At 32.6% G+C, this 27,947-nt stretch overlaps 1 protein-coding gene across 4 annotated transcripts in view; it reads right to left on the bottom strand.

Annotated features, from left to right (window-relative positions):
- The window catches only part of LOC109064919 (carbohydrate sulfotransferase 8-like), a 155,140-nt gene that overhangs the window by 108,163 nt on the left and 19,030 nt on the right, over nt 1–27,947 (bottom strand). For all 4 annotated transcript variants that reach the window (XM_042744515.1, XM_042744517.1, XM_042744514.1 and 1 more), the window contains exon 2: nt 20,877–21,061. In XM_042744515.1, the coding sequence (XP_042600449.1) occupies nt 20,877–21,036 (160 nt within the window). In that variant the 5' untranslated portion in view covers nt 21,037–21,061. The remainder of the gene's footprint in view (nt 1–20,876; nt 21,062–27,947) is intronic.

The raw sequence follows: 27,947 nt of genomic DNA, 5'->3' as shown, positions 1-27,947 counted from the left end.
CATTCATGACATAATATTACTACAAAATAAATAAATAAATAAATAAAAGAAATTAAATTCAATTAGGTTTTGTTTGAGTTTATTTGTATAGTGATACAAATCATTGCAAAGCAACTTTACAGAAAATCAAGTTTCTACAATATTTAGAAATGGTGCTAAAATATGATATATATATATATATATATATATATATATATATATATATATATCATCATATTTTAGCACCATTTCTATATATATATACATACACACATATACATACATTTATATATATACTGTGTGTATATATATATATACAAGCAAATAGTTTGAGCCAAAAAAGAAATCTGAATAAAAAAATTTTTTTTACACAAAACCACTGAAAATTTCAAAAGAATGAGATTTTATCTATCTATCTATCTATCTATCTATCTATCTATATTTTTGTCTGTTTTTGTATATATCTATATATATATATATATATATATATATATATATATATATATATAGATAGATAGATATATATTAGTTCTGAAACTTGACCATGAATTTAAGTCAATGTGAAATCAAAAATTACTATATAACACATTTCTGGTTATATTGTAAATGAATCAACAGTGCATGTTATTTTAAAAACAAATGTCTCCATAATATTTCCTTTTCAACTGACTTTAACTTAGCTGAGTAGACTGCTGATTAATGTTAACCAATAAACAAATACAGCACTGTAATGAAGTATAACACATTCATATGTGTATATATGGTGATGCTCTTGAATTGAATGTGACCTTTAACCTTCACACCCTGGTCAAAAAACCTTTTTAAAAATGTCACATTACAAATATAAAATGGGTTGCAAATGAGGTTTCATGTTGACTCAGCTCAGATGGATGTTACTTATTATAGACACATCCATAAAAATCATATAAGTACATATATAAATGCTGATGAAGTCTATGAATAGCGAGTTTGATTAGTGAGTTTATTTTTATTAAAGTATTACAATAAACTCAATCTAAAATCAATTTGAAAATTAAGGGTTGACATTATGAAGGAAAACCAAATCTATGTGAACTGAAATCAAAAGCAGAATAAGTTAAATGGAAAAACCTGTGGCTTTAATACATCACCTGTCCTGTAGAGGGCGCAACAAACATAATTAAATAATGTGACACAAACATAGAAATTGCTCCTGTAACAAAAAGGATTAAGCTTTTCCACAGTTTACTACAGCTCCTCCCTTTAGTCTTCAAGTAGACTAAAGATTAAGTAGATTAAGTTACGGCCACAGAGAGTACACAAACTAGCAGCACTAAACCCTGGATGTGTATGAATTTCATTGTATATTACCGCTGGTTATGGATCGACATCCTCCAGTCTGTTGGGAGAAGCCACATGCATCCATGCAGGGATGCATACGCCGGCCCTGAACGTCGTCTTTGTGACTAATTCATTCTCTCTGCCAACAGTGCTGAAACCTTTAATGGCTTTTTTTGTTGCAAAGAGCCGAAAATTGGATTCTCACCCTATTGAAGACAACCTAAGAAGCTCTCTGTGCTTTCTGAACACATATCGCTCATTGGTTCATTCAATAAATTAAAGTGGTCATGAACTGCATATAAAAGCACATTTTCTGCCCTGATTTTAGCCTCTGATTAAAACGCTTTGTAGGAAGGGGCGTGTCTGCATTAAGACCTCAATGGAAACGCCCATTGCTATGATTGGCTGACATCTTTGCATATTAAATAAGTATTGTATGTGAAGCTTTCTCAAAATATGAAAGCTTTAGTGTTTAGTGACTCCAATCAATGCCACAGCATTCATTCTTATTAAGAGGTCTGGCCAATCACTGCTTGACAACAGACGTTCCCTACTCTGTCAATTTTAGCCAGACTTTTCAAAAAATTACTGACATAATTTAAATGTAACCTTCTGTGAACGATTGCGTAAATGACATTACTTTTACTTAACATTACTGACATTTACTTAATTTTGAAAAAAACTGTCGACCCCGGGGAGTTAAGCTTTTCTGAGCCTTTCTGTTAACTTAACTTCTACATACACCTTACTAACCTAATGGTCTTTCCATCACAATACAGTCATTTATAATCCCATGACTGCAGATGCAGAGAACCGTGGCTCTCACCTCATCTTTACACAGGCCATTCTTTTGGACTGGTTCCATTACGAAAGCAGTCTCTATCAAGGTGATGCACACACGGTCACTCTCCCATTTGAGTTCTAGGTAAGATCTGGCTCAATGCTCGGCAGGCATCTTTAAGCGAGAATTAAGGCATGTTTATCTTTGCAGATACTGGTGGTGGTTTCATTAAGTTTCCTCACACCTATTGGCTTCGGTAAGTCCAGCTCACACTGTGCGATTTTGGCCACGATTTGGTCATCTGAGAAAAATTCAGAAAATCTTAAAAGATTCCTATAATCCTAGGTTAAAATCTGTAGTCTTTGATCGCTGGTTTGGCATGTTTCACAGACAGCTGATTAATGGCCGTTGAAAATTTGGCGAACAATCCTGCATTGTGACTTCTACGACGAACGTCAAAATGTCTTCGTTTATCACGATAAGCCATGATCTGAAAAAATGCTAGAGATTTCCTCTAACCTCTATAAACTCTGGCGCTCCCGTCCACCGCTCACAAATTAATATATGTGCCTTTGCTCTGATAAACACGGGTTTATTTCCGACCTGAAATATCCCTCTGTTATAGGTTAGCACTCATTTTATCATCTTTCCTCCCTCCATTTGTCTTTGCTCCCTCCTCTCTCTTTTCTCCTGAGATAAAATCCCATGTCTCTCTTTATCTGTGTTTATCTCTCTATTTCGTGTTGTATTTTCTATCTGCTCGCTCTTGTTCTCTTGTCGTCTGTCTTTGAACCGTCTCTCTATCTTTCCCTCTTTTGTGTTTGCGTGAGGTGTAATAAAGATGATGATGAACTCTCCTTTCGGCTGTCAGTGGTTTTGGCTGTCTGCAGCGGCTCGTGTGCCAGCTGTTTCTCTCTCTCTGTGTTGCACACACACACACACACTGTCTGCAGCGGCTCGTGTGCCAGCACACACACACAGCTGTTTCTCTCTCTCTGTGTCGCACACACACACACACACCAGCTCCTTTCCAAATCACACTGCGCTGCCTACTGAGGTGGAACCTCATAAGTGACTGATCTGGAAAGGTCTTCAAAGGCGGCAGCTCAGCGCGAGATTGACGGTAGGATCTTGTTATGATAATAACTTTATAGTTTAAGAAGCGTAAAAATGTAGAACACCCAAATAAACACTCACTTTTGAGGGGATTTCTTCTTAAACTATTTTTAAAAGTACTGAATGAAATAGAAGCAGGTTTATATATTCATAATATACAGTTATTTTTTTTCCATTGCAATGCATAGGATTGTGTTTTCTATTAACGCTACATGCAATGCTGCCATTAAACTAGGCCAAAATAAGTATGGTTTTTATGGAAGATTTATGGAAGCCCATTTATGCCATGGGATAAAAAAAAACAATTGTGACTCTTTATCTCACAGTTTATAGCTCACAGTTTTTACTCTTTTTCTCATAATTCAGGGTAGTGGTGGGGGGGGGGGGGTTGTTTTAAGAATTGCAAGATATAAACTCATGATTCAGAATTGTGAGGAAGAAAATTCTGAATAAAAAGTCTAAAAAACAAAAAAACCTAAAAAAACTAAAACACTAAAATAAGAACCAAAAAAGACAAAATTACTAACAAAAAATAGAAAATTAAAAAATAAAAATAAGTTCAATTCAAAAACTATAATAGTAACATAAAATACACTTGTCTTTAAGAAATATTCTCTGGAAACAAGTCTTATGCAGTGCTCCTTCAAGTAAATTTGTTTTAAGTACTTGTTTCAAAATTCTATATATTTGAACTAGATAAAATATAATTTTTTTTAACAGTGACAGTAACATAATTATGCTGTCTACCTTTGGAACAAATGAGAGTGCATCCATGATGCCTTAAAATGCTGTCAGTGTAATCCTCTCACTCGGTTTTTCTCTCTCTCGGCCTGTCATTCAGAAGATAAGCATCGTTCAGTCCTTCCCGTGGATCAGTTTTCAGCAAACCGGCTTTTAGCAGCTGACAGTTTCTTATCGCTGCGTGGTCCATCTTTGTGTTCTCCCACAGGAGATCAGGAGCAGACTCACACAGACAGAACGGGACAGGCACTGCTCTTCAGATGAAGGCTTCATCTCAGAGCTTTAGGAAGATTACTGGGACCGTAGACCTTTGACCTTCCTTCACGTCTTAGAGAGCTGAGCCACCTCTGTGTCACTGAAGAAGCTGCTTCACTGACAATCTTCAGATTCCTGCTGCGTCAAGACCTCACAGCTTCACAAAGATCAGTGTGAGCATCTCTACAGCTCCTTACCAGCGAGGACTGTTAAAGGGAAAGTTCATCCGCAATTGAGAACTTTGACTGGGATTTGAAATATATTTCATTTAATGATTGCGTATCACAACTAAGCGTATTCATGCTCCAAACAGGGAAATAAACGTTGTCCAAAAATAATCTAAATAAATATTTTGTATTACAGAAATACACTAATGTTAAAAAGTTTGGTGTTTTTTGAAGAAACTGATCATTTTATTTAGCATGGATGCATTATTTTGTTCGAAAGTCACAATATGGACTTTTATAAAGTTACAAAAGATTTCTATTTCTAGTAAATGCTTTCTATTTATTTAGTTTCCACAAAAACATGAAGCAGCACCACTGTTTTCAACACTGATAATAATCAGAAATGTTTCTTGAGCAGCAAATCAGCATATTAGAATGATTTCTGAAGATCATGTGACTGAAAATTCAGCTTTGATCACAGGAATAAATTATATTTTACTATACATTCACATAGAAAACAGCTATTTTACATTGTAATATTATTTCACAATATTTACAGAATTTTTAATTAAATAAATGCACCCTTGGTGAGCAAGAGAGACTAAATAAATTAATAAATAAAAAACCTTTCTGATCCCAAACATTTGAATAACAGTGTATAAATATCCAAATTTAATCTTAATTTGCATAAAAATATCATAAGAATATTTTGGATCAACTCCAAAGGCAATTTTTTTTTATTAAGTTCAAAATGTTGTATATAATGTTTGGTAAAGTTTTTTTTTTTTTTTTTTTTTTTTTTTAATATTAGATAATTTATGCATTATATAAAACTTAAAACAAACTGCAAACTCATTTATAGGACAATGACCCATGATTTATAATTTATAATTTACAGACAATCTAAGGTTACTAAAGTAGCACTACTTCTTACTGTGATTTAGATATCTAGCTGAAATGCAACAGATGATTGTATGCACATAATTAAGAAGTATCATTTCCTCAGGCTTTTCTGCATGACAATGAACCGTTGTGTTTCTCACAGAAGATCACGTGTATCTGCTCATTAGGCTCGATCCACGTCCACATGGATACGTTTCAATGCCGAGAGGAGGATGCGTTTCTGTCACGCACACAAACACACGCACGCTTTCATCCTCGGCTGTGTTGTTGCTCGCTCGAGTCTGTGGGGAGATGCTAAGCGAACCGTCGCCGCTCTCGTTTCATATCACTGGAAAATGAGCGCTCTGAAGTGTCTCCTCACTAAAGACAAGCGCACTAACTTTGTGTTTCTCATGGGCACCTGCCACGCTGAAAGAAGTTTCCTGACAGGCAGGCCAAGTCTGAAAAACTGCGACAGCCTCAAAGGACAGACAGACAGACAGACAGACAGGCAGACAGGTGGTTATGCAACTCTTCCAGCAGCTCCTCTCTTTATGAACAGTCTCTCAGGGTGTTGTGACGCTCAAACCCTGTTTACCTGCTCTGCCTGCGCTCTCCTCCTGTGAGCCTTTTTTACATCTGACAAAACAACCTCAAAACCCCAAAAACATGCTGGAAATCTTCAAAATATACACGGTTTCCTAAACTTCAGGAAGTCAAACCCTGTTGGTGTGTTTGCTCTCAGCGGTGGCCGTCTGCGCGTGGTTAAACAGGTCACATCATTATTGCAAAGTTAACTGCTTTAAGTGTAGTTTTTAATAGCACATTTAAATTTTTCAATATGAATTATTACATATTATGTTAACATGTATATATTATGCATATTAGTATCTCCACAAAAATCACATTATATTAATAATTAATGTTTGAAATGACACACACACACACACACACACACACACACACACACACACACATATTTCTTGTTAATTTTTTATTTAAACATATTTTTTATTCAAATTTCCATTTATATTAACTACAAATAATAAAAAACTATAAAAGAAATTAAATCAATAAGAAAGAATAATAAAAGTGTATGTATATATGGATAAAAGCGTTTGCTAAATGACTAAATGTAAATGTAATGTATATATATATATATATAGCCTATATACATTTCTGTTTGCATATTTACACATATGCAACATTCATACAACACTTCAGTTCCCAGAATTCCTAAATTCACCGCAAAGTCTTCAGAATCAAACAAACCAACATGAACCTGCTTTAGAAGATTAAAATCCTTAAATTGACACTGAATATGTTTTCTGTTTTATACATTGTTGTTGTGTTTAACTAATGAAATTCTGCTGCATTTCTAGAAAATTCAGTAAATTATTCTTCCCGTCATTCCAATACAAAACCCAATTCATCATCCTGTGGATTTTTTTTTTTTTTTTTTGGCCAATTCAATTCAAAGTCACATTCATGAACTGAGATGGAACCATTCCTCAATCTGATTCTCGCCCAACTCAGAGCAGCAAACCCAGCTCTTCACAAGGGGAATGAGCAGCAGCACTTTTACTGTGTGTCTGCTGTCCAGTCTAATATAGTCAATCCTTTAATAACTCTTTTGAAAGCTGCATCACAATGTGAGAGATTCAGAAAACGATCAGGAATGTGCGGCTGAAATGATTCAGATCAGAAGCTCCTTCTGGACTCAGGAGGAAATTCCAGTGTTTACACAGTAAAAATTCTAATTCAAAAGATCAAAGAGTCTTTTACTCATAATATGACCCTTTAAAGCTCTCTAACAGGCCGTCTGCAGCTGATTAATTGGTTGTTCTACAAACGACAGAATGCCCAGAACGACAGAAACGGCCAGGACCCTGTCAAAGTGAATGAGTTTACAGACAAATCCTCTCCTGCTCCGGACAGAAACCTGCTCCAAAACAACAGACCCACACTAGAGTCTCAGTAGACTATGTTTTGAAACTCTTTAACAATATACTGCAAACATGATATAGCAAGCACTGGATTTATCATCAGTAATGCTGTAATAGGCTGATGCACAATGCACACAAAAGTGGCCTTTTTAAAAATTCAAGTCAAATTCTTACCAAATATATAGTCTGCAGAGCATAGCTTGTAGAGTCTGTATAGCTTTTTCATTCAAAGAGATTCTAATAGTCTATGCACAGCCTTACTTCAGTCAAAAAAACAAAGGAATTTTTTTTGAAGCATTTATGAATGTGACGTTTGGTCAAAAATATAAGTGAATTAATTAAATAAAAATGAGAGCAAAGTTTGAGAAACTGAGCTAGTCACAAACATTCGGCTCACAAATTTTTGTTATACAAATTAACATTTCACAATATAACTGCCTGCTTTTTTGAGAATAATAGTGCAAGCAAGAATACATTTATTCACGATAATAATAATAATAATAATAATAATAATAATAATAATAATAACAATTTTTTATTTAAAATTAAATTAAATTAAATTAAATTAAATTAAATTAAATTAAATTAAATTAAATTAAATTAAATTAAATTAAATTAAATTAAATTAAATTAATTTTGATTTTTTGTTTTTTAGTTTTAATTTGTAGTAGTTTTATGGTAGAGACAATTTTAAATTCATAAGCATCATTAAATGCAATGTATTCTGTAATGTCCAAAGTGGCCTATTCTGTCTTCCAGACCCCTGTCTTTCAAACTAAAGTCTTTTACCCAAAATTTGTCATGCAAAATCACATTTTATATTACTGCAATCTTCACGTCTCTGTTTTTAGCCACCAGTCTGAGTCTGATGATGAATTACGCAAGCCGTCGAACACTAACGCACATGTTCATGATTGAATGTATTGAGGGCAGATGGGACGTGTTGAGTGGCACTTGTCCTCAAAAAACTTTCAGAGCAGGTTGATTTTAAACTGCTTGATTGCAACCCAATAGTGTTGAGTGGATCTTGTACTCAAAAGACTTTAGGGGCAGGTTGCCTCATGCTTTAAAATCGATGTGAAATGCAGTTCGCACCACATTTTATATAGGTTAACTTTCTTGTGAAAAAAAGAGTTTTAAATTTTTTAAAATTGTAACTTTATCGGAATGTTCTGATCAAGAATTCCAATTCATTTTTCTTACTTTATTTATTCATTTATTTATTTATTTATTTTCCTTTTGATGTTAGAATTAGATTATGGACAGTGCTGGGTAAATTACTTGCAAACTGTAGTCCATTAGTGATTACAAACCAAAAAGTGTGGTTATTAAAGTAATCCATACATTATATATTTTAGATTATGTAATCAGACTAATTTTGAATACTTTTAGATTACTTTAAGTTTTGTCCAACTCAGTTAACACATTGATTTAAATAGGATAATCCTGTATCAGACTGATATAAAAAGAAGACTTTATGAATGTATGTATGTGGTAGGCTATATGAAAATAAAGCAGATAAAAAAAGATGCATTAGGGAGAATCAAATAATTATTAATAATTAATGGATACTGTGTAACAGTATGTAATCATAATGCAAAAATGCTTCAAATCAGAAAAAAATAAACGTTGCAAAAAAAAAAAAAAAAAAAAAAAAAGGATTACCCCTATAAGTAAATAATAATGTCTAAAAAAATGATATCGATGAGTTGATATTGATTCTTAAATCCCAAGATTCGATCCGTGATGTTTTTAATTGATGCTTGAACAAAACTTAATGTAAAATTATTTCTAGACTCCTATCTAATAAATTGCAATTGTCTTTGTGCTTTGTTACTTTCGATATGAAACAAAGTCTCAGCTTTCAAATTATGTCAATTTAATTATGAAATTCAAACAATAAATACTGTTTTGGTGCTTTTTAACCGATCGTCTCTTCCTCTTTACTACTAGTTACAGCAGCAAATAAACATGAATGAACATCAGAAGGTGATGAAAGAAACAGCAACTCTAGAAAGCAGCAATTTGCTAAATATATGCATTGTTTAGTCATTAAATGTTTTACTTAACCTGTTCTTCAAAATTTTATGTATGCATAAATCCATCACAAAAACAACTGACAGGGTTTGAATTGATATTGAATAAAATACTATATCAAACTTAAATCTTGGGAATCGAAATCACAAGATTTGAATTTTAAATATGTCTTAATATACCAACCCCTGTTTGCTTCTGAGTGCACAGTATATTCAGTGAGAATAATATAGGTTTGGGATTTGATTTCACTCTTTGGTAATGGATTGGATCATGAAAACTGGACATTTCATGCCAGAACATGGACAGCAAATGTGAAAGGTTTCTCACCCTGATTCTATCTAAAAGAACATGTTATTCTTTATTTTTGCCATCAGAGCTCTTCAGAGGTGACCTGGGCGCTCTGGCTTAGAGCAGATCACCGGATCAGCAGTTTTCAAGGTCTTTTCTCTGCAGGGACAGAGAGAAAGACTGAGAACGAAAGATGCTGAGTTCATGCTCTGTTCTGTCTTATATTGTTATATTGGGTTTAGAGATTTAGTTAGTGACTTTTGTGAATGCTTTTTGGTTTTGGTTTTATGTATTATCATAGAAAAATTAAGGATTAACAAAATATTTGTCAGCTTTGTTGTGTATATTTGTGTGATTTGTTGTGTCTAACAATGTAATGGAGATTGTATTATTAACAAAACCATAAAATAAAACAAAATAACTATATCAGCGATTTATTCAGGCAAGCATCACTGTTAGTTTTGCCCATAAAAAAAAAAAACATATTAGCCATGTTTACTTAGACTAGCATCACTGTTAGTTTCGCCCATAAATAAAGTGAAATATAATACATGTTCTATATGAATATATATATATATATATATATATAATATATATATATATATATATATATATATATACCTGTACTGTATATAATATATATATGTACATATAAATATATATACAGTACAGGTCAAAAGTTTGGAAACATTATCTATTTTAATGGTTTTGAAAGAAGTTTCCTTCTGCTCATCAAGCTGCATTTATCTGATCACAAATACAGAAAAGAAATGTAATATTGTGATATATTATTACAATTTAAAATAATTGTTTTTAAATTTATTTATACTTTAAATTACTCATTTATTTCTGTGATGCAAAGCTGAATTTTTAGGATCATTATCACACTGATCTTTAGAAATCATTCTAATATGCTGATTCATTATCAAAGTTGGAAAAACAGTTCTGCTGCTTAATATTTTTTTCAGAACATGTGATACTTTTTTAGGATACTTTGATGAATAAAAAGTAAAAAAAAAAAAAAAGAAAGCTATGCTTTTTAAAAAATAAATAATTTTGTAAAACCCCATATAATATACACCTACTGGTCAGTAATTTGGGGTCAGTAATTTTATTTTCTTTCTTTTTTTAAATAAAATCAATACCTTTTATTCAGCAAGGATGTGGTTAAATTGATGATAAAAAAAGTGATAGAAAGGAAAAAATATTTATTAGAATATATATTATTAGAATTTTTTTTATTTGAATAAATGGCAGTTCTTTTTAACCTTTTTATTCATCAAAATAGATATTAACAGGGCAGAACTGTTTCCAACACTCATAATAAATCAGAATAGTAGAATGATTTCTAAATGATCGATGTGATAGACTGGATGTTACATGTGACACCTGAAGGCTGGGAGTAATGCTTGCTGAAAAATTCAGCTTTGCCATCACAGGAAATATAAATTATTTTTTTAAAGTATATTCAAATAGAAAACTATTATTTTAAGTTGTAATAATATTTCACAATATTACTGTTTTTTCTGTATTTTTGATCAAATAAATGCAGGCTTGATGAGCAGAAGAGACTCTTTAGTGTTTACTCAGACACACATTACTGTTAGTTTTGTCTATAAAAATACTATAAAGTAGCAAATAAATGTATTTAATATAAAAATAATTGTATAGTTAAAGCGATGTACAGTGTAGAGATTATGTCGAGCAAATGAGTATAGCAATTATAAACATTTGAGTGTAACGCCAATTGTTTGTATTTTTATAATTCAATGCACAACATTTGTAAACAATTGTTTGTATTTTATAATAAATGTAAAATAATCAGCACAGCACAGTTTGTGATACATGTTATTGTTTAGCACATCCTTATGTTATATTTGGTTTTTTTAGTTAACTTACATTATGTTTGGATCTGCTAACTGTCGTCTGATTATGATCTGATTGATCGGAACGTCTGATTCAATTACCCTTCACAAAAAAATCAATTATTTCATAAAGCGACATGCTTTTTCAACAACGAAGGTTGTCTCATCTGTTAAATACAGGCATGTTTACTTAATATAATTGTTTACCACAATTACCGCTTTTGATTGTAATAACTTGGAATGTTTGTTATTCAATCATCAGCATCGGTGGCTTAAAATCTAAACTGTATACATTTTTTGAAAACAAAATAAATAAAAAGTTTTATTTTAAATAAAATATTTAGTATATACAGTATATGTATATATATATATATATATATATATATATATATATATATATACTGAAAAAAAAATGAGAAAAAAACTATTGTCTATTGTTGTTCTCTAGTGGATTTTAAGAGACACTGACCTGTTCCAACAATAATAAGTGTCAAAATAAAGCAGCGTTTCTGCTACGCTTGGCGAGACTAACTAATCACGTACACGCTGGGGTTTGTTATCCACACCTTGTGGAGTGACTGTCAATACTCGTCTGCTAAAACAACTGCGGCTGTTTTCACATTAGGGACAAAGTGCTTTTGTCTGTGTTTACAGATCCGCACCTTCCACCGGAGACGAGCCGAGGCGGTCTAATGAAACCGGTTCACTCTGACCGGAATAAACACATGAGGAAGGAGGAGAAACTGAAGGCAATGGACTGTTTGAAGGTGCTTTTGTCTGTGGACGGGTTTGATTATGTGTTGAGGGTCTTTGGTTATGTTTTGTTGGTCATCAGTGAGATTTAATTACATGAAGAGGTGGATAAATTGAGTTTCACAAACAGAGACAGATGGACGGATTACTGAAGCTCGATGTGACACGGATCAAATTCTCCTCAACTTCCTGCTTTTTCCGTACTAATGACTTTTATTATGCTGAAGCCTTATAAATGAAACAGCCTTTGACCCTGAGAATTTTATTATGGTGGAGACTTGTTGATTTCTGGGAGGCTTCACGTTTGCTTTTTCCGTACTAATGAGTTTTATTGTTGTGTTCTGGGAGGCTTCACGTTACTAAACACATCAATCATTTTCTCGAAAATAACCGAATGGGGTATTTTAGCGGTATTTAAGTGGAATGAGAGTTTTTTGGTTTATTTTAGTGGAATTTATGATCATTATACAGGTTGTGTAATTTTCACTGGACTAAAAAGCATCTCTAAACCATATTAGTGTTTTCTGCTTAGACACGATTCACTGTTATCTTTCTGTTATCTCTCTATGTAATGTAAAGACATTTATAATGTTTTTTTAATAGAATTATATATTTGCGTTTTTCAATATTTTTATGCTAAAAAGGCATTCAATTAATTAAAATTTAAATTGACAGGAAAGACATTTATAATGTTGTGTTAAAATATTAATATTATGCACATATACAGTACAGACCAAAAGTTTGGAAACATTACTATTTTTAATGTTTTTGAAAGAAGTCTCTTCTGCTCATCAAGCCCTGCGATTTTATTTGAATCAAAAATACAGAAAAAACAAATAATATTGTGAAATAGTATTACAACTTAAAATAATTAGTTTTCTATTTGAATATACTGTAAAAAAAAATAATTTATTCCTGTGATGGCAAAGCTGAATTTTCAGCATCAATTACTCCAACCTTCAGTGTCACATATAACAGGAAACAGTCTATCACATGATCATTTAGGAAATCATTCTAATATTCTGATTTATTATGAGTGTTGGAAAAACAGTTCTGCTGTCTGATATATTTAATGAATAAAAGTTAGGTTAGAACTGCATTTATAAAAAAAAAAAAAAAATTCTAATAATATCTATTCTAATAATATATTTTCTTTACTATCACTTTTCATCAATTTAACACATCCTATTGCTGAATAAAAGTATTGATTTTATTTAAAAAAAGAGAAGAAAAAAAAAGTACTGACCCCAAAATTACTGACCAGTAGTGTATATTGTTATTACCAAAATATTTATATTTTAAAAAACATAGCTTCTTTTTTTTTTTTTGTTTTTTTTACTTTTTTATTCATCAAAGTATCCTAAAAAAGTATCACATGTTCTGAAAAATATTAAGCAGCACAGAACTGTTTTCCAACTTTGATAAATGAATCATGACATCTTAGAATGATTTCTTAAGGATCATGTGATAATGATCCTAAAAATTCAGCTTTGCATCACAGAAATAAATGATAATTTAAAGTATAATAAATTTAAATTTAATTATTTTTTATTTTAATATTTTTTTTTATTTTTATATAATATAATTTTTTTTCTGTATTTTTGATCAAATAAATGCACAGGCTTGATGAGCACAAAGAAAACGTCTGAAACTTCTTTCAAAAACATTAAAAATAGTAATGTTTCCAAACTTTTGGTTTGTTATGTATTTATATTTTGTTATTTTGTTGTTTTGTTATTATTTTTAAAACATTAAAAATATTAATGTTTCCAAAAACAAATGTTGTTCTTTTTAATGTTCTATTCATCAAAGAATCCTGAAAAATAAAATGTTTCACGGTTTCCACAAAAAAAAAAAAAAATGAAGCAGCACAACTTTTTTCAACATTGATAATAATCAGAAATGAAAATGCTGCAAATAATCAGCATCACTTGTCTTGTCTGATTACAGTTAAACTCTCTGTTTGTCTAGCTGTGTTTATAGTAGTAAATGTAATGTAAAAACCCAGATTCTTCACTCTGACTGTGACGCAGCTGATGGGTTATTAGCACACGTCAGGCTCTCGTCATGGGTTTTTCTCGCATGGTCAGGATTTACTTGCGGAGCCGTTTCAAATAAAGAAAGCTGTCTTTTGTCCAATTTGTAGTGCTTTATGTGCAGATCAGAAGTAAACAGAGCGTCTCGGCGGATTACAAGATTGTATCCGAGGAAATTCAATACGAGTCCCTGAATGATGATTAGAGAGAGAGAGGTAAGACTGAGAAGGTAGAGAAAGTCCTGCAGTTAAGCATAAGGAGGCTTGTGTTCAGTAATCATGTGAAACGTGAGCTCTGTGTGAACTCAAGATTCTCTGACGAATGCTTGCAAGAAACTTCCTCTTGCATAAGTGCCCATTTGATTCTATACTACTTCTGTACTTTCTCTCTTGGTTTCCAGTGAAAATACCTAAACATCCTACAAAACAGATGGGTTCAATTGAGAAGCAACACTATTTCAAAGAATGTACAGGACCTTGAAGTAACTAGCATTTTTTTTTCTCTAGTTTTAAGCATAAATCTGGCAACATTTAATGCTACAGCTGACTGAACATCACAGTAAGAGAGGACGGTTCTTATTCACACCTGAACGACTCTTCTGAATCAATTATTTTGAATCATTCAGTCAAAACATTTCAAAAATCATTTTCAAACTCATGATCTATCTATCTATCTATCTATCTATCTATCTGAATAGCTCTACTGGTAAGAATGTAAACCAGCATCAGTTCATCACACACATCTGTGGTCTGACTTCAGCTCTCTTCTGTTAATTAAGTCCTGTAATTCGCTCGGATTCCTCCAGAGATGCGGCTGTAGTCTCTGCGCGTCTCTCAGGGCCGTTGTGTTTAGACGGCTGATGTTATTGTGCTCGTCTGATGTCACGAGGTCCACAGCAGCTCCTGCATGAAAGCAATCTCATTCAGCGCTGGAGTGGAGTGGATTCTGATTGGCTGCGGTTGATCTCGACACCTGAGCGGCGCACAAGAGCCGGCTCTTCTGATTAGCGCCGTACGATCCATCCCTCAAGAGCGCCTCTCTCGCTAACAGAGCTGTTAGAGAACGCATCTGACCTTATGAGGCCGGGGAGGCTGTGTTTTGTCGGCGGAGATGAATCCGAGCGCTCTAACAATGAAGTTCAATTCACAGCAATGAAACATCTCTCTGTGTTTGAAAAGGCCACAACTCTTCTTTGTGAGTGTGGCGTGTCCTGCTGAGGCCGAGAAATCGCTCTTTACCCACAATGCACGGGAAATGATCCCTGCTCCCAATTTTTGTGGGTAATCTCTCTCTGTCGATGGCACCACGAACAACAGCGTTCTCATGGCGATTCACAGAGGATTCCTCGATTTTCCTTAAACAACTCTTTGAGTTGGAGATTTGCGCAGAAACAATGAGAGCAAAAGCTTTAAGCCAAATTAACTAAATCTGGCAAACAAACTAAATATAGAGGCACTATTAAAGGGGTCATATGATGCTGCTAAAAATAACATTATTTTGTGTATTTGGTGTAATGAAATGTGTTTATGTGGTTTAAGGTTCAAAAAACACATTATTTTCCACATACTGTACATTATTGTTTCTCCTCTATGCCCCGCCTTCTGGAACGTGTTGATTTTTACAAAGCTCATCAGTCTGAAAAGCAAGATGTGCTCTGATTGGCCAGCTTTCCAGTGCATTGTGATTGGCCGAATGCCTCAAGCATGTGACGGAAATGTTACGCTCTTTACTATACTGTAATGCGTCTCCCGGCGCGACGAGACGAAACCAATAAAACCCATTACAAACGAGGCATTTGTAGCATCCAGTGGAGACATAATTACGGATTATAATGACTTATACTGTCTTTTTACACGTTGCATCGTGCCGCGTAAACATATAAAACATTGTGTGTTTTTGTTTTTGGAGAAAAAAAAAAAAAAGAGCTATTCTATACTGTTCTAAAATTTTGTGTTTGAATCATCACTGGCAAATCCTTTAAATATGAATAAGTACTTACAGGCTGTGAGTCAGGATTATTTGTCAGAACACTGGCATTATAGGCTACTCTCACACGAAACAGTCCTTGTCCTCCGTAAAATGTGCAGCACACATCTGAATATTTGGGTTGAACTGTTCTGGAACAGTGTTGTAAATACTGATACTGATTTCTAGTCGTGTCCTCTTTTGGAAGGCCAAACAAAGTATTTTTGCTTTCACAACAAAACACACAGCGTCTACACGGCATGGCGCCGACAGCAACAGCGAGAATCAAAGTTACGCCTTCTTTCTTTGCGTGAACATTTGGGCGGCGTTATGCAAATCTTCCCACATCGTGACGTAGAGATGGGGGTGTGTTTAAACAAGACGTTTTAGGAGGGTGTGGACGAGTCTAAACTTTTATAAAGAATATCAATTTGGGTTTGAGACTTTAGTCTTTGCCACTTTAGGGATCTTATCTTTGCACAAACAGCTTGTAACACTCCAAAGAGAATGGAAATAGCATCATAAGACCCCTTTAATGTTTTCAGTAGTGTGACAGTACTGTAATGCGATAAAAGGCTATAAAACTATCTCTCTCAATAAATGTTAAGGATGCAAATTCATTTCAGTGAACTGTTTGGTTTGCAGAGTTCATTACATGGATTACATTTCATCAAAATTTTAAGGGTCAGTAATAGTTGTTTGAAAAAATGAATACTTTTGTTAATCAAGGACGTACTGAACTGATCAAAAGTGACAGTAAGTATAATGTTACAGAAGATTTCCATTTCAAATAAATGCTGTTCTTTTGAACTTTCATCTGTGCTGAAACATAAAATGCATCACACTTTCCTCAAAAATATTAAGCAACACAACTGTTTTCAACACTGATAATAATCAGAAATGTTTCTTGAGCAGCAAATCGGCATATTAGAATGATTTCTGAAGATCATGTGACACTGAAGACTGGAGTAATGATGCTGAAAATAAAGCTTTGATCCTAGGAATAAATTGCATTTTAATAAATATTCACACAGAAAACTGTTATTGTAAATTGTAATAATATTGCAAATTTTTTACTGTTTTTTTATCAAATAAACGCAGCCTTGGTGAGCAGAAGAGACGTTCAAAACCATTAAACAAGGTCTTACTGACCCAGACATGCATATATTCATCTAGCTGAAGTATAGTTTCCAGCATTAGATCTACAGCACAGAAGAGTGTTCAGAAACACTAAAGAGGAACAGAACCACTGGAGTTCAGCCGCAATGCTTTTATATAACCTTCATTCCCTCCATCTGATCCAGTTCAGCAGCAGAAAGGCTGCAGTGTTCCTGAGCTCTGGCTGAGAGCGGCTTTACAATCCTCTGAACACTTCAGGATAATCCTTTTTTTTTTCTTTCTTTATTGAATAATGTGTTTCATTTGAAAATAGTATCAGAGAAAATTCCTTTTCAATTCCTCAGAGTCTCTGAGGAAAAGCAAATGAGCCAAATGAAATCACACAAAACTCCCATGACCGGTGAATATGAGGACTGCCAATGATTAATTAAATATGTTAACACTGCTAAATATATTTATCACAACTGACGCAGTTGCCTAATGTGACACCGTAACCGCTTCAGTTCTGGGTGATTTCTAAAAACTGACAAAAAAACAAAACAGAAATGAGATCCTGCATTTCAGATGTTTCCTCCTGAGAAAAAGAGTCTAGAAATCAAAAGTTTCATCACCGGCGTGCTGAGATCCTGCATTTCAGATGTTTCCTCCTGAGAAAAAATGGTCATATATAATATATATATATATATATATACATATATGATATATATATTATATATATATATATATATATATATATATATATATATATATATATATATAGTTTATATAGTGTTTTAACTGTTTTAGTAGTTAAAACATGTTCAATGTCCCATGTTCAAACCAAAACTACGTCCTTGTCTGTTTTATTTTTCAGGCTGCACCACTTATTGAAAGAAAATGTATTTCCATTTAAAAACAAATTAGATGAAATAATTTTACAGTAACAGCATCATTATAGTTTACTAAAACTAAAACCTTTATAAAATAACAAAGACTCACAACAAAATTACTAAAACTTTAACTACAATGAAAATAGAAAAATATCAAAATAACAAAATATTGATAAAATCTGTAATGGCACTAAAACAACTCTCAATGGCACTTAAATAACACTAACACACAACTGAAATGATGAATCACAAGATACCAAACTTCTCAAAACTAAAACCATAAAAAAAAGTTACTTGAAATAAAATAAACATTAACTGAAAACAAAAATGTAAAAAAAAAAAAAAAAAAAAAAAATTGATATATTAAACTACTAACTTGATATATTAAAATAACTAAAACTGAAGTAAAAATACATTTTTTTTACTAAAATTAAAATCAAAAAGAGCATATAAAAATAAAAACACATTTAAAAACAAATAAAAATAAACACAATATATTTTTATTTTAAAAAATCTAAATATTAATAAAAGCTACACTAAAATAATACTGAATCTTAATCACAAAACTGCCAAAAATTACAAAATTCATGATGATTAATTATTTGATTCTTTTGTTAGCCCTAACAAAAAAAAGTGAATTTGCCCGAAAAAGTTTTAAGACAGAAAGAGTCAAAGGTAGAGCTGCTCAGATTTATGGATCAGTGTTGTGATTATTTTTTATGATAATTTTAGTTCCTTTTATGTAAAGCACTTTGAATTACTATTGTGTATGAAATGTGCTAAATAAATAAACTTGCCTTGCCTTGAGTATCAGCAGATAACTGTAAAAGAGCCTGGAGAGCTCATCCACAGCCCGTGTGTTCATATCTGTGGTTTTGTTTTCTCATTTTGGCTGAACAGAAGCACAAACATGCATCCGTACAGCAGGTGTTTGCCGTGTGTCCTTGTGCGTGCCTAAAACTAAGGAAGCAGCCGTTTCCCGCGGTTCACATCATCACCGGTGCTGTGCGACTGTAGCCAAGATTTCTCACGCTGTGTGTGTTTCTACTGCTCAAAAGTTTGCAAACAGATCTCACAAATGACAGACACAGCAACATAAGAAGCCGTTTCCATCAGTTGGTTTGTATGTTAATTATGAATTTAATTAAATATTTTATGATTGATGAAACTAACCAATCACAATCAAGTATTCCAGAGTCACCTAATGCATCTTTTCATCAATTTGATTCAAATCTGAACAACTATCCTGTTGTTTGTTTTGTTTATTAGACGTGTTTCTGACCACAGTTGCACCTAAAGCCTCTCGCCAGCATTGAAGTGCTCCATATACAACACTGATCCAAAATTAACGCTTGCCAAAAGCCACATGAAAAGTAAAATGTGCTTTGTAGAGTAAACAAAATGTTTCTGGCCTGCTGGCCGGTATGATGATCTGAAGCAAAACAAACCACAGAGTAACTTTTGAGCATCGGTTGTTCTGTTCATTTTTAATCTTTCTTTCTAGATAGAAATTAATTATATAAAGTCTACTGGATATGCAAATTTAAGGTCTCTAAATGATCAACATTATTCACTTTTGTACTTCATGTGTTTTTTGATGAAACACATGAACATTTACTGGACTGAAGCAGCTTGGCTTTATTCAATTCTCCATGAATCAATTATTTGTATTTTTTTTTAAATCAGTGCGTCTCAAATCTGATCATCAGGATCTTTTGAGGAACTTTGTTTCCAGAAGCATTACTTTCACTGTTCCTCGGTGGAGGAATGATCTTCACAAGCCTCCAGAACATCTCACATCTTCTGAGTAATATATGTTTGTTCATCTCTCAATTGTCATTCTGTTGCATTACATTATATGTTTTGATCATCAAACTAAGCATGAAATATAACTAAGAAATTCTGTATTATTGGAGATATAGAGTGGCAACTTATATTCATAGCTTGTTATGTAAGTATCTATGTACAGTATGTATGTATGATATCCATATAAATATCAGCATCTGCACTAAATTGCATATATGTATATATATATATATATTTTGGTTCAGCCTGAGCTGTTTTCCCCTCCATATTCTCACTATATCAGACTTCATAAGCCAAAAAAGCTTGATGGATCAAATATGATAATCAAACACACACACACACACACACACACACACACACACACACACACACACACACACACACACACACACGTAAACCTTTATATTTTACACATACACATAATAAATAAATAAATAATCAAACAAATAAAATAGATTTTTCTTACTATTATTTCTGACTATGCTTTACATGGTTAAAAATTCTCACTGTGGTGACACATTCTTCCACCAAAAATGAAAATAAGACCAAAATCATGATGGTTGTGGATGTTTTTGTGACAGATGGTGTTGCACGGAGACTGGCTGGTGTACGAGTGACACAGCGCTAAATCTGCAGGACAAATCAGCTAGAGAACTCATTCTGACAAACAAAAATATATGCATTTTTAATGTGACAATATAAAATAGAGTTCCATGGCTGGCAAAATATATTTACAGCACTATTTTCTCAATTCACAAGTCTTGCAAAACACTAATTTCAGACCCTGTGTGCAACCTCAAACCGCATTCATTTTCTCCTGAAGTCCAAAACTATAATCTTCTCCAAAACACAATGAAAGCTTGGGAACAAACAGCTCACTGGATATAAACAGCTCAGTCTGAATGCATTCTGCGTGTTGACGGTTGACCATAATTGACCGTTTCTTCCTACCTGGAGCCTGCTGAAGCACCATATCGGACAGATCCTGCAGGTGGATGAAGAGAACGAGTCCTCCGATCCCAAACAGCAGCAGAAACCAGAAGGAGCAGGGCGGCTTGCAGACGGACACCCGCAACCTCCTCCGACCACGAAGAAAATCCACGAAGAGCATCACAGCTCAGAACCAAAAGACACTCCTGCTGAAAGAGAGAGAATTTTGTCATATTTGATCCATCAGGCATTTTTGGCTCATATAGTCATAAAATGAATGCAAAACCTGCTCTTTTTTATTCAGAGACTCAAACTGAGCAAAATATGCAGTTTGGTGCAGATGCTGGCATTTATGTGGACAAAAGTGATGAAATTCTGATTGCAATGTAAATTTATATTAGTATAGCATATACTTACATAAAATGATATAAATATCAGTTGTCACTCTATATCTACAATAATATGTGACCCTGGACCACAAAACCAGTCATAAGGGTAAAATTTTCAAAATTGAGATTTATACATCATCTGAAAGCTGAATAAATAAGTTTTCCAATGGTGTATGGTTTGTTAGGGTCGAACAATATTTGGTCGCAGATACAACTGATTGAAAATCTGGAATCTGAGGGTGCAAAAAAATCTAAATATTGAGAAAATCACCTTTAAAGTTGTTCAAATGAAATTTTTTGCAATGCATATTACTAATCAAAAATTAAGTTTTGATATATTTACAGTAGGAAATTTACAAAATATCTTCATGGAACATGATCTTTACTTAATATCCTAATGATTTTTGGCATAAAAGAAAAATCAATAATTTTGACTCATGCAATGTATTTTTGGCTATTGCTACAAATATACCCCAGCAACTTGAGACTGATTTTGTGCTCCAGGGTCACATATGTCTTAGTAAGATGAGATAGATCATAATAAGATTGCAGCGATAGTAAGATAAGATGCAACACAATGTTGAATGAGAGATAAACAAATAAACATTCCTCAGATGCGAGATGTTTTGAAGGCTTGGGAAGATCATTCCTCCACTGAGGAACAGTGAAAGTAGAGCAAAAGTAAAGTAAAGATTTGAGAGTCACTGATTTTTCTTAAAAGAAAATGATGTGTGGATAATCAAGTAAAGCCGAGCTGCTGCTTCAGTAAAGTGTTCATCTGAAAACAATATGAAAGTCAATCGAAAATAGCAACCCAGATAATTCACGATAAATCAGTAGTTAAAACCTGGATTTGTGCAGACGTTCACTGCAGAACATCTCAGCTCATCAGGAGGAGTTTTTGGATTCATTCTGACATGCATCTCCGAAAACATCAGTGCAGCTGCAATTTAAAAAAATCAACACGACTATCTGATGCATTTCACGTCCCTGAGAGGTGCATGTCTGCTCTGAGTATAATTTCACATCGTGTTCCTCAGAGTGTGAAAAAACGGCCCATTAGCTCAGCGCTGGACAAGAGACTGACAGGAAGAAGCAGGGTGACACTATTTATTTTACCTGATCTCAGAACAGACTGTAATCAGGTGAGAGGCTGCAGATGTAGACATGCTCAAGTGTGATTGATTCATATGTTCTGTCCTACTTCTGCTTATAGTTACTGAGGGAAAAACAAGGTTGGGTGCATTATTGATGCACTAACACAAAAACACAGACACACATTCAGACTATTTCTACAGAATACTGTGCATGCATGCTTTTAGTATGCAACTTCACATTTCACACAATAATTAACACACAGAGCAATGCATTTGACTAACATCTTTCTAATTGACTCGTTAGGTGATCACACTGCCAAAAGTTACACAAAATGTAATAAAAATGAAAAATAACTACTTGTTTGTGATAATAACTGGATGCCACCCACTGAATTAAACATGCAACTTAATGAGGTCATTTGATAACTACTTTTTGAATGACAAATCAATGCATGATGCATGAATGCTTTGCATGGAATTTCTTTTTTATTAGTTGGAAAGATAGAGTATGTACTTTGTAATATGCAAGTACTTTTGTTGGTGGAGTGAAAACATACATATAATTCATTTGAATGCATTCGTACATTCCCAAATATGATATTTGATATTGAACTTGAATTTAGATTGGTGTTGTTGTGTTAAGGTGTTGATGTTGTTTCGGTTTCGAGTGTGTGGTTCTCGTTGCGTTAAGCAGGAATTTTATTACCCTGCTGTTGTATGTATAATTATAGCAGGTTTTCTGAGAGAATTAATATTCCGGAGCAGAATGAGGCTCGTTAGTGTGTGAGTCTCATTAGAGAACCTGTCACAGCGTGAGACACAGCTTACCAGGAAAACAAGATGACAAGGAAACAGGAGGAACAACCAGGATGGAAAACAACATGTTTGAAGAGAAAGAAAATCTATCAGACAAAATGCATTTTAATACACTGAAAAAAAAAAATCTTAGAATCTAGAAGATAAAAACTGTGACTTTTTATCCTAAAATTTATACTCGCATTTTGACTTTTATATCTCCCAATTCTGAATTTATATCTCAGAATTTTAAGATTATATCTCACAATTCTAAATTTATGTCTTGCAATTTTGAGTTTATATTGCAATTTTGAATTTATATCTCACAATTTTGAGTTGTTATCTCTAATTTGGATTTATATCTCATAATTCTGAGTTTATATCTCATAATTTTGAGTTTATATCTGGCAATTCTGAGTTTATATCTCTCAATCTATATCTCATAGTTTTGAATTTATATCTCACCTTTTTCTCAGAATTGTGGTTTTATTAACTTGCTTTATTGGCATGTTAAATCTTGGTTGTCAAAAAATGGCTTTTTCTGTTTGCAGTGGGGGGAAGTGCAAAATACTGTATGCACAAATCAACTCAAAAAGTATTAGCACTTTTGTTATTGCTATTTAAAAAAAAAAGTTTGAAAAAAGGAATAATTTTCAGCTCCACAAAAAGTAATTTTTACATGAAAACTGCTCAAAATGTGTTCTTCAAACCAATTTCATGATGGCTATTATCTTGCGTTGTGTAAGTGTGAGTGCTTGTTTTACGAAATCTTAGCAAGTGTATTTTGTCTTGATCCTCCATCAGATTTTCTGCAGTGTATGTAAATGAGCGAGCGGTCAGGTCATCTCTCAGATAATGAGAACATACAGTAGAAGCCGGAGGATGTTGCCATAGTGATTTGATGTTGCCAGAGCATCTACAGTCCACAAATAAATGGTGCAATACACAAATAAATTTTGCACCACCAGCCACATCTGACAGTGCTGAGACATCTTCTTTCATACTGGAGAGACTAAAAACTAAAAGCTGCAGTTTTATGAGTTGTGTTAAACTCACTTTTCAACACCATATTATAATTTTGTGCAAGTAAGAGGCCGAATCTTATGCTTTTTATTTAAATATACATCTATACATTCAAGCTTTTTCATACATATTTCAGTGGCCAAAATTTCATAAGAACTATCACAAGGTTGAATAATGACAGACTTAAATTTTCTGAACAATGCTTAATACTTAATTTCAGTATTTACCAATGCATTTTAAAAATAAACATAATAAAAGTTGTATTCATTAACTTTTTAACTTAATGCACTGTGAACTGAAATGAACAAATCAGTATTATTGATGAAAACTTAAACATTTTGTTCATTGAAATAAAGCTAAAATAAAATAAATAATATACGTTTTAGATGAAAAACATTTTAACTAGTTAAAAAGGCAACATTTCTAATTTTAATTTATTTTATGTTGAAACACTAAACAATAATAATAATAATAAAAAGAAAGTATTCATATAAAAAATTAAAAACTAAAATTGTATATAAATAATACTAAAATAACACTTGGACAAACAAGGAAACAATTATTTTTACTAACATTAAGAAAGATTAATAAATGCTTAAAAATTTAATGTTCATTGTTATTTTGATATTTTATGCCTTTACTAATGCTTACAAACTTAATTGTAATGTTTTCTTTAAATGTTTTCATTGAGAAGAGAAAAATACCAAATGCACCTTTAAAACCTTAATATTCCAAAAGAATAAAACCATACATAGAAAAGTTCAACAGTTTTACCATTTGTTTGGGTCTTTGTGGATGAAAACACAAACACAAACACACACACACACACACACACACACACACACACACACACACACACACACACACACACACACACACACACACACACACACACACAATCTTTGCTCAGTGGCCGTCCTTCAGCTGGAGAGGATTCATAAACAAAGCTCACGCTTTGCTGTGGAGACACTGTGCTGTGTTTTAGTGTCTGCGAAGACATCTCTGTCTGTGAGGACTGTATTTGCTATCATTGCTGTAACCTTCATTAACCCACATTAAATTACTGCATGATCTTACCTACAAATCAGCATAAAATAATAAAAAATAAATGTATACTACATTTCAAAAATCTACATTTGTTTGATCAAAAATAGTGAAATATTGTTATGATTTAAAATAGCTGTTTTCTATGAGAAAATATTGTAAAATATAATTTATTTCTGTGATCAATGCTGAATTTTCAGCATCATAACTCCAGTCTTCAGTGTCACATGATCCTTCAGAAATCATTCTAATTTGATGCTCACATTTCTGATTTCTGATACAAAACTATACATATCCAAAATGAAATAATTATAATAATAATCATCATTTTGATTAATACATTTCTTATGAATAATTTAAAATAAATAAATAAGCATTTAAAAATAAAATATACAAAAATATCAAATATAATACTGTAAATAAATAATACAATAATAAATAAAAGTAATAAAAGTAAAAATAACCATATTAAGTGCAAATAAATAAATAAATATACCAAATAAATATGACCAAATACAAAGAAAATAAAAAAATAAAATAAAATAGATAAATAAATGCATAATTAATCTTATAAACTTTTACCATAAAAAATAAATAAAATAAATACTATTGATTGTCACATATAAATAGAATATTATCCTCTTTGATTAAGGAAAGATATTCTAAGTTCAGTTGATAAATCATTCCCTATAAGAGCAGAAACATGACATAAGACAATAAATAAGGAAAATTCCACTAAGATTCAACATTACAGTAGATATGAATGAATGCACATATGCTGCTTGATATCAGAAACACACAATCTCAGTCTGATCAAGGCTGTTTTTCTCTGAATCCGTTCCTGTAAACAGTGTCAAAGCTGCTTTGAGTTAGAGCTTCTGCCTCAAAACAATCTGTTGCTCCTCGCAGGACCTTGTGTTTTATGACCGTTTTGACTGATTTAGAGTGTTAAATAAATCCACGCCTGCCCTCAGACGATATAAAAGCACATACAGCATCAATACAGCTTAAGATGACATATGTAGGGATCCGTAAAGAGCCATACTACCCTAAACCTCAGCAAACCTACTAAAACTGACATAGAAATATACAACTAGCGGCTTTCCGGCATCCAATGCGTGCTTTCCTTTCTGTTTTTATTTGTAGCCAACAAAGCGCTTCTCTGACCTCCAGCACACAAACCATTTCAGCTATAAGCAGAATCAATAAGCTTTGTTTGGTTAATTTTACCCTGAACAGAGCGACAGTACAGAGCAGAGCGGGATCGATCAGAGACTTCCAGCACAAGTTCACACAAGCACAGAATTCAGTAACGTTTATTTAGGGAATCAAGGGAAATTAGAGAAATTAGAATTACACTGTATTTAGAACAACATTTATTGATTACTAAATTTAATCAAGTCATTTTTAAATACAACTAAACCAAATTAACAACTAAAGAAAGACACAAACAAACAAACAAACAAATAAGCTTCACAGTATTAAACAGGAAAGGAAGATCAATTATAAATACAAGTATGTAAATAAATAAATAAATAAAATGTTATTAGAACTAAAAAAAAAAGATAATTCAATAAATATGAATAATTCAACCTAAAACATTTATATAAAATAAATGCATAAGTAAATATTAATAATTTAACACAAAAGTTAAAGTAAAATAAATAAAAAATAATAATTATAATTAAACATATAAATACTAATAAAGTTGTAAAATAATATTTAAGATAACATAAAGTAAAATAATAATGTAAAGTAATATAAAGTAAAAACAACAACAACAACAACAAAAACATATAAGAATAGATATTCCCAAATACAAAAATACATGTAAATAATATCCAATAAACAAACATTAAAATATTACCAAATATAAAATAAGTGCTTTACACAACAGAGATTGCTTCAGAGCAGCTTCACAGTATTAAACAGAAAAGGAACTAAATATAACTACAAGTAAATAAGCAAATAAATAAATAAAAATTATCATAAAAACAAAACGTTATTAGATCAAAATATTGAATGAAATAAATTGTGAATAAATAGAAAGTAAGTTTAACCATATAATTTAAAATATAGTAGTTAGTAGGTTAAATTTAATTTTAGAATTATTATTTATGTAAAGTAAAATTGATGTGTGTATGTAATTAATATAATATAATAGTATTGAATGAACTGTCTATATAAACCAAAAACATTTATTATTTCTTTACAACAAACAAACAAATAAAAAGCAAAAAATTAAACTGATCTCCAAATATAAGCAAAATATGTCTTCCATCAGAGAAAGATATTCTATTGGAGTTTGCCCGTGCAGAACTGGGTCACCATGACTTCATGGTGTTGCTATGCAGCTGCTACAGGGTTCTGGACAGTTAATATGTGCTGTGTAGTTACTAGAGAGTTCTTGTTTGTTACTAAGGGCGTTCTGGATATTTGCTTACCATCTCAAGATTAAACAGAATAAGAGACACAGATGTCATATATTACTATATTGATAACTGAGGAGATGTGCAAACGCAGCAGCGTGAATTAAAACAGCTGCAGGGATCCAGAGGTGAACTGCCAGTCCTTGACCTTTGTAACACAGCAGCTCTTCTGAGTTTGGTTTTTTGCATTTTGCTGATAGAGGATTTTCTCTGAAGCCAGGTCCAGTACAGATCTGCTGTATTAATGCAGCGATATTAAACTGCTTTGGGCTCCAGTGTCACAGATCATTAGCCGAAGCTTGACCCATACAACTA

Source organism: Cyprinus carpio, chromosome B18, assembly GCF_018340385.1.
Source record: "Cyprinus carpio isolate SPL01 chromosome B18, ASM1834038v1, whole genome shotgun sequence".
Classification (NCBI taxonomy): Eukaryota; Metazoa; Chordata; class Actinopteri; order Cypriniformes; family Cyprinidae; genus Cyprinus; species Cyprinus carpio.
Note: the sequence above shows the minus strand (reverse complement) of the source record. Positions and strands in the feature narration are given on the sequence as shown.